Raw genomic sequence first — 14,022 nt, forward strand, 5'->3', positions numbered from 1 at the left:
CTCAGCTGTCATTAGTTTAGTGTGTATACTTTCAGGTCTTCAAAAAGCATTTACATACATGTACATCTAAAAATATAGTTTTTCATTAACATATTGTATCATCTAGTTTGCTCTACAAATTGCTTTTTGACATTATTGTATTTAGATTTCTTTGTTTGTACATACAGGACTACAATCAGTATTTAAATGCCCAAAAGCAACGTTTATCAAACTTAAATGTGCCTACAAATTACCTGGAGATCTTGTTAAAATGCTGAAACTGAGTCAGAGGGTTTGGGGTGTGGGGGCAGAGATTCTGTATTTCTAATAAGCTCCCAGATGATGCCAGTGCTCTTGGTCCTATACTACACTTTGAGTGGAAAGGCTGTAACATACCTTTAGACCTACTATAGTTTGTGTAATTATTATTCCTGTTGATGAAATAACGGGAGTCCCTCCCCACTACAAATAGGACAGTAATACACATTGGAATTTCTCCAGGAGAGAGAGAGATTTTCTTGAATGTTCTAAGTAGCCGTTGCTATATGTGTGGGGGAGGGGTTGGATTTCTTCAACTCTTTTCCATATTTTTATTTTGTTTCTTTTTCTTCTTTCCCCCTCCCCTTCCTTCCCTTCCGCTCTCCTCCCCTCCCTTTCCCTCCCTTTCCCTCCCCACCCCTCCCCTCCCCCTCCTCCCTTCCCCTCCTCTTCCCTTCCCTCCCCTCCCTCTCCCTCTCCCTCTCTCTCTCCTTCTCCTTCCCCCTCCCCTCCCCTCCCCCCTTTTGAGACAGAGTCTCACTCTGTCACCCGGGCTGGAGTGCAGTGGCACAATCTCAACTCACTGCAACCTCCGCCTCCTGTGTTAAAGCAATTCTGCCACCTCAGCTTCACAAGTAGCTGGGATTACAAGCACCTGACACCACACCCAGCTAATGTTTTATTTTGTTTTGGTTTTGAATCGAAGTCTCGCTCTGTCACCTAGGCTGGAGTGCAATGGCATGATTGATCTTAGCTCACTGTAACGTCTGCTTCCTGGGTTCAGTTGATTCTCCAGTCTTAGCCTCCCAAGTAGCTAGGATTACAGGCACATGCCACCACACCCAGGTAGTTTTTTGTATTTTGGATAGAGACCGGGTTTCACTGTGTTGGCGAGGGTTGTCTTGAACTCCTGACCTCAGGTGATCCACCTGCCTCAGCCTCCTAAAGTGCTGGGGTTACAGGCATGAGCCACTGTGCCCAGCTTTTTTTTCTTGTTTCATTAAATTAGCTAGGACCTGCAGTAGAATGTTAAATTGCTTCATTGATAGTTATTTTCTGACAGGAATATGAAATGTATACAGCCTTTGGCAATATTTATCAAAATCTAAAATACAAAAACACCTTGACTTACAGCAGCCTGGAACTCCTGAGCTCAAGCAGTCTCCTGCCTTTGCCTCCTGAGTGACTGGAACTGTAGGCATGTGACACATATCTGGCCATTTTTTGGAGAGACGGGGTTCTCACTATGTTGCCTAGACTCCAATCTATATTTTAAAAACAAGAGAGAGGGAGAGGGAGAAGGGGGGGTAAAGAGAGAGAGAGAGAGAGAGTGTGTGTGTGTGTGTATGTGTGTTTGTGTGTGTGTGTGAGAGAGAGAGAGAGAGAGAGAGAGAGGTGTTTTAAATACAACAAAAAATGTTTGGATAGTTCACACACCAAAAATCAATAGCATTTCTCTCTGGGGAGGGTACTGGTATTGGCAGGAAATTTGAAGCTTGATAAAGAGGGGGCTTTTGTGTTTTATGTGTCTGTACACCTTTTATACTGAGTACTTTTCAACTTCTTAAATTTGAAAATGATCAAAAGGAAAGTAGAGAGATGGAGAAATAAAGCAAATAATACTATCATTTAACAGAAAAATACCAACTGTAGATCAGTATGGAGAATCAGAGCACATGTAAACTCAAACCATCCAGTAGTCAATAATTTTCTCAAATAGTCAATAAGCACGGTAAAATATCAGATGCTACAAAAACATATATGGTACTGTTACAGTCTCACCAGCGCACCACAATGTAGCAGTCTCTTGTGAGGTATCACCCGGAGTTCAGAGTTCTTTTTCTCAACAACCAGGAGAATTAAGGGGCATGGACACAAAGGGTGAGGTAGGAGCAAAAGTCTAATAAGGGAAAGAAGAAAGCTCTCCACAGCAGAGAGGGGGCCCAGAAGAGGGTTGCCATTTTTACAGTTGAATGCAAATGCTTTTTATAAGAAACCGATAATGGCTGGGCATCTCATTTACATAAGGTGGCAAATTTCTGATAGCTCTACCCCATCCTCCTAATGTACATGCAGACGCTTAGCTTGAGTTACTCTATATTGCTTTGTTCCCCTTACTGCACATGTATCAGGAGATGGGATTTTCCATTGTGGACATGTCTGGGAAAGCAACCTGTGTAGCCTTTCTTATCTGTGTGTCTGCGGACATGTCTTAGGCAAGCCCTCCTGTGCAAGTTTCCTTATATGTGCCTGCAGCTTGATTTTTCAGGATGTTCTTTATGAAATAATTCAGCTGATGACCCACCCTAACTGCCTGCCTTACTGATTTCTTCCTTTCTCCTCTCTCAGTACAGTGATACCACCCCATACCTGTTAGAGTGGCTTCTTTCTAAAAGCAGAAAATAGCAAGTGTTGGCAAGGATATGAAGAAATTGGAATCCTTGTGCACTTGTGGTACAGCAAAAAGTATGGTCACTGGTAAGAAGTATGGTGGCTCCTTAAAAAATGAAAAACTAGAATACCATTTGAACCACCAGTTTCCTCTTCTGGGCATGTTACCAAACTGAACTTTGGTCTGCCCACCCAGTGCAGCAAAGCTAAACACAGACATTGGGATTTCAGCAAGAGAAATGGAGGCATTTATTGCAGGACACCAAGCAAGGAGAATCGGGTAGCTCATGCTCTTCAATTGCTTGTGAGCAAGGAGGCAGGGGGAAATTTCAGGAAAGTAGAATTTATAGGCAAAATCATAAGACAATAAATGGAGATTATACATTGGTTTGACTTTAAAAGGCGTGAAATCTTGAAGTGGGGTTTACTGGTCATAGGTAGATTGAAAGATTTTCAGATTTGCAGTTGCTTAAGGAAGAGCAGCTTTGTTTTAAAATTTAGAGGTCAGCAGAAAAGACTATTAGCTCTGGCTCATGAGTGTGACTTCCCCTAGGTCCCTCAGGAAGAGCTTTAGGACAAAGATGTTCAGTCCTCAGTTCCCCCTTATCTGAGGTCTACATGCCAAAAGATCCATTTGATGGGGTCCAGGTTTCTGAAAAACAACTCAGGGACATATGTTAAGATGTTACTTTAGTTTCTATGTGGAGCCGAACATCCCATGACTCTTGACTTCCTTGGCTGTTGTTTTAAGCTACTGTTACTGTCTTGCTTATCAAGTTGCTCATTTGCTTCTCAGGGCCAGCTAGGGGCCTGGAATTTCTCTTGAAGGAACTCAAGATTTTCTTTTATTTCCATGCTGGGGGTTCGGGAGGCCCATAGACCCTTTCAGGATTCCTGCTCCATCTCAGGTACATATTCAAAAGAATTGAAAGTAGGGTCTTAAAAATATATTTATACATCCATATTCATGGCAGGATTATTCACAATAGCTGAAACATGGAAACAATGCAAGTGTACGATGATGAATTGAAGGATATAGCAGAGTTCTTCCTTAAATGAAGCATATTTTATCTCCTTGCTCTCTAGCATTAAAAAGCCTGACTCTATTTGCTTCTTAGCACACATGCTCAGGCAGGCCCAGGCATGTCTTAATTTGTAACACATACCTTTCCTTATTTTGGGTAGGTCAAGTCTTTTATAAGTAACTTCTTTTCTTTGTTCTTTTCTGTCCCTTCCCTATTTAGGCAAGTTTTAAGGTATTAGCCAATCAGGTTTAGTTTAGACTGTGAGGCCTGGCTCCAGCCGATGGATGCAGGACACAGCAATAGGGACCCAGCTGCATAAAGGATAAATATTTTCAACTTTCCTTTGTTCATTGCACTTTTGTGGCAACACTGCTGGTGAGTGGTACCCTTTCTGTGGAAAGTAAAATCGCCTTGCTGAGAAAACTTAGTCTGAGTGCCAATTCTTCTTGGCAACATTGGAGAATGAGCATTTACTTCCAACATGAATGAATGGATAAGTTAGATGTTGTATATACATACAATATTGAGACATCAAGCAAAGATTAGTATGTGTAACCTTGTTAAAGAAGTGAAGCCTATATTTAATAAAGATTTTTGTGAATTTTTTAAAATAAAACTTTAATATATAGAGTGCAGTTTTTCTAATTTAAGAGCTTTAGACCCTAAGATCCCAAGTTTGAGGACCATTGCATTAGACTTAAATCCTGTGATCACAGAGCTAACATGTAAGCATAAGCACAAATGTTGGTGCTGAAATTTCATGTTTATTAAAATTTTACATCATTGTAAATATTTAAAAGCAAAATTTAAAACTCATATAGAAAGTCAGACACTCAAGAGTGGATTTAGGAGAAAGAATGATACAAAACATTGAATCCTTAAGAAACCTGAGAATCCTTGAAAAAAAAATATACATGGAGCACCTATTATGGTTTAGGCCACTGGAATTTCAATAGTAAATAGGGCAGCCAAGGGCTAGAAACAGGGAAAACTGAGGGTCTGTGTGTCAGGAAACGCTTCTTTAAGGAAATACTTTTTTTTTTTTTTTGAGATGGAATCACCATCTGTCGCCCAGACTGTGAGTGTGGTGCTGCAGGTTTGGCTCACTGCAACTTCTGCCTTCTAGTTGACTCTCCTGCCTCAGCCTCCTGAGTAGCTGGGATTCCAGGCATGCACCACAGCATCTGGCTAATTTTGATATTTTTAGTAGGTACTGGGTCTCACCATGTTGGCCAGGTTGGTCTTGAACTCCTGATCCACCCGACTTGGCCTCCCAAAGTGCTAGGATTACAGGCATGAGCCACTGCGCTGGCTGAGAAATACTTTTAATTAGGGTCAGATGGATGAGCCAAATTGAAGTTTAAGGTAAGGAAAAAGCAGTGAGATTAGGGGCAGCGTTGGGGTGAAAGAAGAGAAATGTAATTTCATAGTTGAGTGGCAACATTGTTATAATATTACTTCACAGTTATGATGTCACCTGTTTCTCCTGGAGGTTGAGAAGAAACCTGCTCACCTTCATTGGAATGGGAACTTTCTCCAGAAATGTCAGAATTCAGATATATTCTTACTTTGTTAGTTGAGTCAGTACCAATAGCAGACTTGTGATTAGACTGTCAAAATCCCTGAAGGGGTTTCGGGTTTCAGACTGTTAAATGCTTGGTTTTTATTTGTTGGAGTTTTTTTTTTTTTTAAGGATGTAGATGTAAATTTGTGAATTACGCAAAATAAGCAGTTTAACATAAAATGGACAAAATTGATTTCTTTCTCTGCTTACAGAGTTTAATAAGAATTTCAGTGCATAAACCTTTAAAATGGAACAATAGAAACTCCCAACAATTCAGAGCTAATGTAAATGAAAAACGTTGTCTTCCCAATCACAGCATAATAAAGTAACCTTGAAACATTGGTGTTGGCCCTATATTGTTTTCTATTTGAATTAAGTGGCAGTTTTCAGCTTTATATAACAATGATGGAATTAAGTGATGTTTCTAGTAAAAGAATTTTGCAAGTATAATATGTTTTAGTATTAAATTCTGCTTGTACATTTAGCAATTAAAATTATTCTTGAAATGATGATGGCATTTGAAGGGATAGGGAGCTGTCAAAGAGGATTTGAATCTTAATTATCTCTTTGCTAACAAAATGCATAATCTTCCATTACAACACTTATTTTCTTATGGTAATTGACTCATTTGTTCTCTGGTTATCAATTTAACTTCCCAACCACAAACATCTGCTCTTACATTGTGTTTAATTGGTGTGAATACTATCTACAGAGTACTTAAAATCCAGAGAACATTTTAAGGGCATTATTTTATAATTAATGAAAAGGAAAGTAATGATTAATTGAACATTGCTTGTAATGATTTTTTTCTAATAGTCTATGAAAGTCTGTTTACTAAAAATGCATACTAAAATTACTTTTTTTTTTTCTTTTGGAAGAGGATTTTGCTGTGTTTTCCAGAGTAATTACTTATTCTGCCTTAGGTGGAGCCTCGGTTCTTTCAGTTCTTTAGACTCAAGGACTATGTTAATTCTTTGGAAACATAATATCTCAGTAGTTAAGAGTATGGGCTTTGAAGGTAGAAAAAAATAGTATGCTATCATATGTAATCTAAACAAGAGGAGCAAGGACAAATTGTGGGTGTGGGTGTGAGTGTGTGCTTATAATTTTCATAATGGAATAATAAACCTTAAAAATTTTTAAATGGTTACCAATAGGGTAAAGGAGGATACGGGATGAGAGAAACAGGGTTAGAAGGTGGATTTGTTTGAATATATCTTGTCTTTGTGGGTGTAAAATTTTACAAAGTAGTTCCTGAAAATGGAAAGTAAAATGAATCAAGTGGCTCTAAAGGTATATCCAGTTGGTGATACAGCCACACAGAAAGTTACAATTCTAAGTAAAAGTTACAATTCCATATGAATTTAAAATTGTAATTGGACCATAATGTACCTAGTGGGATTTACTCTAAGGACAGAAATAACTGCAAAAAATCTTCAGTCGTTTTCTGTTATCATATTGTTGGTACAAATATTTATTCTGAGACTATGGGTGTAGGGTAAAGCAAGTGAGTAATTATGTTAGTGTCATTGAGAACAGAGATTTTTGGCATGAGAGAAAGATACAGATGTAAAATTAAGATACAACTAAAACCTATAGTCTTGGACTTACTTGGAAATATCAGTAGGAAATCATGATGAAGTTTATATTTAAAAAATACATAATTGCTGACTTTGTCCACAAAAAGGGCATAAGAGCAGTGACCATAAACTGAAATCATGTCAGAAAGGACCCAGCTTTCAGTGTGTTTGGCTTCCTCCATTCGTCAATTATGGGATAGTTTAAGAAATAAAAGAAGAGTAACACCTTCAGTGAATTGAAACAAAACAAATATCTTAAACTAAGGGCACTTAATACTTAAAGAAAAATCCTCAATAATCACCTTTGTGGGAGTTATTAGAAAACCAGCTCACTGTTTTGAAGACATATGTGAAGGGAAAAAAATCAAGCATTTCTTCTGTCCTTTTTCAAAGAACTGTACTTTAGGATAACCAAATAATTGTGGAGTTATTCTAATAACTGAGAGAATACGATATTAAGTAATGTAAGGCATGTTTCTCTTCATAGAATGAGTGATAGAATGAGAGTATTAATATTTTATAACTCCTAATAAGTAGTGATAACCGAAGTCTGTAACATTGAAACAGGAGGGCCGCAAACAAACCTTTCCAACACTGAACAGAGAAGGAAGTGGTAATTGTATTCGGCCAGGAGCTGCTGCAGCATAGATGCCTCAACAACCGAGCTCCCTGACTAGAAAATCCTGTCCTCTTTTAAAGGCTTACAGTCTGAGAGGTGCACATGTGAGAGGGTCGAGAGCGTGGGGGACGTGACTAGGTGGGAGTCTGAGCAGTTGAGCAAGAACAGTGCCTTCCAGGGAAAGTTCCTCCATACCATGTCGGAGAGATCTATAGATAGGGTTGTGGTTAGCAGTAGGGGGTTTAATCCTTTAGACCTGACCAGAAGCACCAACTGGTTCCTCCTCTGGCTGACTTTTAACTTCTCCTTTTGAGATGCACTGTAGAAGTCTAAAGGGGAAATGGCCTTAGAAGCTCAGGAGGAAGGGGTTTCCTTCCTCGACATCACCAAAAGAGAGATAGACACACATGATGAACCTCCAGATGGATGCACGTGGAACTGCCTTTGAAGTAGTCTCAGGGGAAAAAAAAATTAGCCTGACTCCAATCAAGTTTCTACATTTAACTGTGAGCTTTCAGAAGGAACATGTTAAATACCACTGTGGCACTGTCAGCTAAAGACAGATAGCAGGGAAACCTTATGTTACAAATGACAGTTTCTTAAACACATTTCAAACAAAAGATAAAGAGGAATCTGTAGATGAAAAAAAAAATCTTAAGAAACAGCACCAGTGAATGCACCTTGTTTGCCCAATTTGAATAAAGTAGATCATTTTTAAGAACATATAGGCCAGGCGCAGTGACTCATGCCTATAAACCTAGCACTTTGAGAGGCTGAGGCAAGAGGATTGCTTGAGCTCAGGAGTTTGAGATTAGCCTGGGCAACATAGTCAGAACTTCTCTGTACAAAAAATCAAAAAATTAGCTGGGTATGGTGGTGCATTCCTGTAGTATCAGCCACTTGATAGGCTGAGGCAGGAGGATCACTTGAGTCTGGGAGGTTGAGGCTGTAGTGAGCCATGATCACGCCACTGCACTCCAGTTTGGGTGATGGAGTGAGAACATTGGCCAAGTAGTGAAATGTGAATACTGACTGGGTGATAGGTGATATTAAGAGATTATTTTGAATGTTGCTCTGTCAACCAGGCTGGAGTGCAGTGGTGCAAAACCAGCTCACTGCAACCCCCACCTCTCAGGTTCAAGCAGTTCTCCTGCCTCAGCCTCCCTAGTAGTTGGGATTACAGGCATACGCCACCACACCTGGCTAATTTTTGTATTTTTAATAGAAACAGGGTTTAGCCAAGTTGGCCAGGCTGGTCTTGAACTCCCAACCTCAGGCTATTCGCCTGCCCTGGCCTCCCAAAGTGCCAGGATTATAGACATGAGCCACCACATTCCACCAAGAAATTATTTTAGATACCAGCCTAATGTTGGTATAATGGTTATGTTTAGAAATGAGAGTTCTTGGCTTATAGAGATATATATATATATAAATATATATAAATATTTCAAATATTTATATATAAAATAATGTAATACCTGGAGTTTTTTTTTCAAAATAATTGTGCATACGATAGAAGTTGGGAATGGAATGGATTAAGGCATAGATGAATCAGTATTGATCATGACTTGACAATTATTGAATCAACATAATGGGTACATGGGATTTATTCTGTTCTCTTAAATAAAAGTTTTTTAAAAGAATACAGATTTTGAATTCAGACTGCTTAGATTCAAAAGTCAGATCTGTCACTGACTAAGCCTTATGCTATGGAGTTACTTAGCTTCTCTGTGTATTAGTGTCCTTGTCTATAAGATGGAAATAATGTAACAGAATCGTATGGGAACTAAATGGTTATAAGTGGAAAGCACTTATGAATGTTAGCTTTGATATGTTGTCACACATCAAAGATATATATTAAAGTTATAAATCATTCGCTAAAGATCTTAGTGTACTTAGGAATAGTCTAGTTGAATTCCTTATTTAGTAACCTAAGGGTTTGATACCTGTATTTAGCAAAATGTCCAGTGGTAGAACCAGAACTCAACTTTATGTCTCTTGACTCCTAGCTTTTACAACTGCTTTACAATAAATCATTATCAAAGAATATCTAAGACTCAAAAGACAAAATTTTTACAAATTTAGTTAAATGATATAATGGCTTTTAATTGTAATTATGAGTCAGGCAGCATCTCATCTAAAGAACTACATAAGCACTACATCTAGAACTAGATAAGAACTAGATAACTAGAACTAGATAAGTACTACTTCATCTAAAGAACTAGATAAGCACTACACTGGGCAGGTAGAACAGTTAGTTTTTGCAGGGTAGCTTGAGCTGAACAAAGAAATCACATGCTGAAAGTAGATTGGCTAACATCAGTTGCTTCATATTACTTTCATTGTAAGGGTCAGAGCAGAGAGGACTTTCTTATGTTGGCTAAAACTGTCTCATTTGGGGATTTTACACATACTCTCTCCTAATTTCTCAGAAGGAAAGATAAATAACTTAGGTTCAGTTTGGTGATATGGAACTTCAGCACGAGTGACTTCATTTTGGTTCACTGTGTTTAGTTTGATCTTTAGAGTAGCAGCTCAGTCCACATTAGTAGCCCCCCATAAGTTTTATTGTAAGCTTAAGTGACCTTGTTCTAAATAGAAAGACTCACAATTGCAAGCATGTTCAGTTTTCCTGCATCTAAATTGATTGCAGCTCATATGAAAACTCTAAGTTCTTGTTTGTCTGTTTGCTTTGAGAAGGAACAGACAAACTTAACATAAGACGAGTCTAAATTTATCTGGGGGGTAGAACACTAAACAAACATGTTAGAAAAATTTTGAGGAAATGAAGAATATTTGTTCCACCATATACTATAACATATTGCATAGTTATAATAATTTTATGATTCTGGCCCAGGAATAGACAGATGGATGAAACCAATTGGTGTCCTGAAATAAACCCCCAAGAATACATAGATTTTAGTATTAAATATTTCAAATCAGTCATTCTTTTTGGGATGACTGATTCTGCCACTTAGAAAAATGTAAAGCTGGATACTTAGTAAGTTTAGATTGTTTCATAGAAATATTAGAAGAAAATATAAGTGAATGTTGTTATACTACTGAAGAATGGAAAGCTTTTGGAGTAAAACTAGTGAAATACAGATGATAAAATGGAGAGGACTTGCAAGTTTACTGTGTGAAAACATAAAACTTTGTTACAATAGATGTCGTAAGTTCAAGACAAAAGAGGAAACAAATATTGGCAGCATGAAGACAAGGGGTTCATAGCTTACTGTGTTAGTTAGGGCTCAGTTAGGAGCCAAGAAACTACACTAGGCATTTGAGCAGAGAAAATTTAATATAAAGAATTATTAATGGCTGGTTGCGGTGGCTCACACCTGTAATCCCAGCACTTTGGGAGGCCGAGGCGGGTGGATCACCTGAGGTCGGGAATTTGAGACTAGCCTGGCCAACACGGTGAAACCCCATCTCTACTAAAAATACAAAAATTAGCCAGGCATGGTTGTGGACGCCTGTAATCCCAGCTACTTGGGAGACTGAGACACGAGAATCGCTTGAACCTGGGAGACGGAGATTGCAGTGGGCCGAGATCGCACCATTGCACTCTAGCCTGGGCAATAGAGTGAGACTCCACTGCAAAAAAAAAAAAAAAAGAATTGTTAACTATTAAAATCTACTTACTAAAAGGGGCAAAAAGGACTAAAGAATACAAAAATAGTAAATATAGGGATTAGCTATGACTACCTCTTGAGCTGAGGGAGAGAATCCAGAAATCAGGAAGGCTCTTGTTTGGACCTTAGTGGAGAAAGTGTAGCTGCTGTCAAAGAACATAGCTATGGGCCAAAGTTGGGGCACAGGAAATCCCCTGCTGGGAGGCCACAGAGTTTGTGTGCAGAAAGCACCTGCTGGGGTGCTGTGGGCTGGACAGATGTTAAGCAGAAAATTGCCCACTGGTATGACATGAGTTGGAGCTGGTGTGGAGGACTCTATCCAATGGGATGCAGTGTATCAGAGCTGGTGCACAGAAAGCCACATGCTGGAATAAGTTAGAGAAACTTACAGGAGGGTGATCATTACTGGGTCTCTCACAATCAGCCTCACCATAGGGGCAAAAAGAAGAGCATCCTCCAACCTGAAAATTAAGCCCATCACTCTGCTTTGATGTACGGTTTCCCCTGTGCTGTTAACAAAGCACCAGCTGACAAAGGTCCATATCCACTACTGAAAAGAAGGACAGATTTGGAGCTGAGAGCCTTGAAATAATAACTCTCATTATGCAAAAAGCTCTTATATATAGATAAGAAAATTGTGAACACTCTAATTGGAAAAATGGCAGCATATTTATATAGATAATTTACAAAAGAATAAATATAAATGGCTTGTCATTGGATAGGAGGATAGTCAAATTCGCTATTAATAGATTTCCCTGATTTCATGTTGTACCAATTTATGTTTTCTGGATCTTCCATCACTGTGAATGTATGTTGTTTCTTAAGATTATACATTCGTTCCTTCCTTGGGGGAGGTTATGCTTGCCTGGGGTTCTACCTCCTCTCTGTGCTGTTGTTCTTTCTTTACCTAAGTTATATAGCTAGTTTGGATTTCTTTCTAGGGCCTGCTCTAGACAGTCCAATAGGCCAAAAAAATTCCTTTTTTAAAAAAGGAAAGGGAGATTGGAAAGCATTAAATAAAACTATCTCTACTCATAGACAAGCATGATTTGTCTATGTAGATAATCCCAAAACTGTATTTACAGAAGCTGATACAACTAATGAGAACATTTAGGATGGCCACAGGATAAAAGGTTAATACACATACATCATTTTCATTCCTACGTACTAGAAGACAACAACTGGAAATTAAATTTAAAGCACCACTTAGAATAGCGTCAAAAATATTTGAAATACCTAGATATTTATCTAACAAAGTATGAATGAGATTTGCTTACTGAAATCTGTAAAACATTTATGAAAGAAATTAGACTTAAATGGAGAGATAAACATGTGTTCAGGGAAAAGAAAAGAAGACAATATTTTTAAGATGTCAGGTTGCCACAAATTCAACACAATTTCAATCAGAATCGCAGCAGGCTGGGCAGATTTTAGGTCAACTGTAAATAAAGCTGCTGTCATTGCCATTGTTGTTGTTATTTCATAGAACTAGCCTTCAGTAGAGGAGCTTGCGGCTTTTGATGTAGGGAGTTCTTGTCATTCACACTTTTCAAACATGGTTTATTAAGACCCTTTGTCAAGGATGTCATATAGGAAATTACATCATTAGGTAGGATGCTGGACTAGATGATCTTCTTCAGCCCTTCTAATTAAAAATATTATGATCTATTATTTGTACGTCAGCAATTTACAGGGGCATGTGAAAAGGGAGCTGCTGGAATATTCAGACTTTTTCAGATAATCTTATCCTTTCCCCATTACCCTGTAAAACCGTTGCATATCATGAGGGATGTTCGTGGTAGGAGTGCGTTGCATGAGTGAGCTGTTGAAGGACTCTAATGTGACATTTGTTTACTTTTTGTTCTTACTCATCAAGCTGATTGAAAAGGAAAGTCTTATCAACTCTTTGAATTTTAATTATACCTCTTAGAAAATTGTATAAATCTTAGGGAAGTAGTCTTTAATATTTAATTTTAGACATTAATTTCTCCAATATATAGTCAACTTAATAAATAGTTCCAAATAAGGAAACTCAGAAATTATCTTTAAAACAGTTGTACCAGCAAATCATTTTTAAAGCTATTCTATTCCTAGCATGTATTTTTATTATATATTTGTTTTATGCTTTTGCACAAATATGTGAAAGCTTCAAATAATGAGTAAAAATCCTGTGGATTTTATGATTTAAAAAATTGGTTGAAATATGAATAGCTACCTATTTTTGTTTTAATTAATGTCTTAATTTCCTGTTTATTTTAAAGCTCAACCTGAATTCCTGAAGCAACCTACTAATATATATGCTCACGAATCTATGGATATCATATTTGAATGTGAAGTGACTGGAAAACCAGCTCCAACTGTGAAGTGGGTCAAAAATGGGGATATGGTTATCCCAAGTGATTACTTTAAGATTGTAGTAAGTATTTTTCAAAGAAGTATGTTTATTTCTGTAACCTTGAGATGTTTTTAAATGTAGTCACCAAGAGATCAGTTATCTTATATATACTAGCTTATGTACTGCAAATGACATAGAAAAATTCACATAGATTATAATATCTTCATTGGCTGATGCCCAGAAAAAGCTGAGCCCAGAAATATTTTGGTAGCTTATGTAAGATCACATAGCAAGTCAGTGGCTTACCTAAGCCTAGAGTCTAGACTCTTACTTGAATACACTGGCTCTCTTAATCATAGCTGTCACCATTTTCTGGCTGATGATTAGCACACACATGTATGTGTGTCTGTGTGTCCCCAGTTGTCTTCACAGCTCTCTGTTCAAGGAGCAGAAATGATCCTTTTGGAAAAGATAATATGTAAGAATGCAACTGACTATACAAAACTTAACCAGAAATCATATACTGATGCTGCCCAGACCCTTCAAAATAAGGATGACCCAGTGTCAGAAAATTATAGCAATAGTTATAAAGATTCTTTTTTAAAAATTCATTTAAAAAGTGTCAAATATATTTAA

At 37.9% G+C, this 14,022-nt stretch overlaps 1 protein-coding gene across 10 annotated transcripts in view; it reads left to right on the forward strand.

The window, feature by feature from the left end:
- NEO1 (neogenin 1) overlaps positions 1-14,022 on the forward strand; it is a 249,702-nt gene that overhangs the window by 122,157 nt on the left and 113,523 nt on the right. For all 10 annotated transcript variants that reach the window (XM_032244757.1, XM_032244754.1, XM_032244762.1 and 7 more), the window contains exon 6: positions 13,313-13,467. In XM_032244757.1, the coding sequence (XP_032100648.1) occupies positions 13,313-13,467 (155 nt within the window). The remainder of the gene's footprint in view (positions 1-13,312; positions 13,468-14,022) is intronic.

Source organism: Sapajus apella, unplaced genomic scaffold, assembly GCF_009761245.1.
Source record: "Sapajus apella isolate SASKATOON/1434 unplaced genomic scaffold, GSC_monkey_1.0 scaffold55, whole genome shotgun sequence".
Taxonomy (NCBI): domain Eukaryota; kingdom Metazoa; phylum Chordata; class Mammalia; order Primates; family Cebidae; genus Sapajus; species Sapajus apella.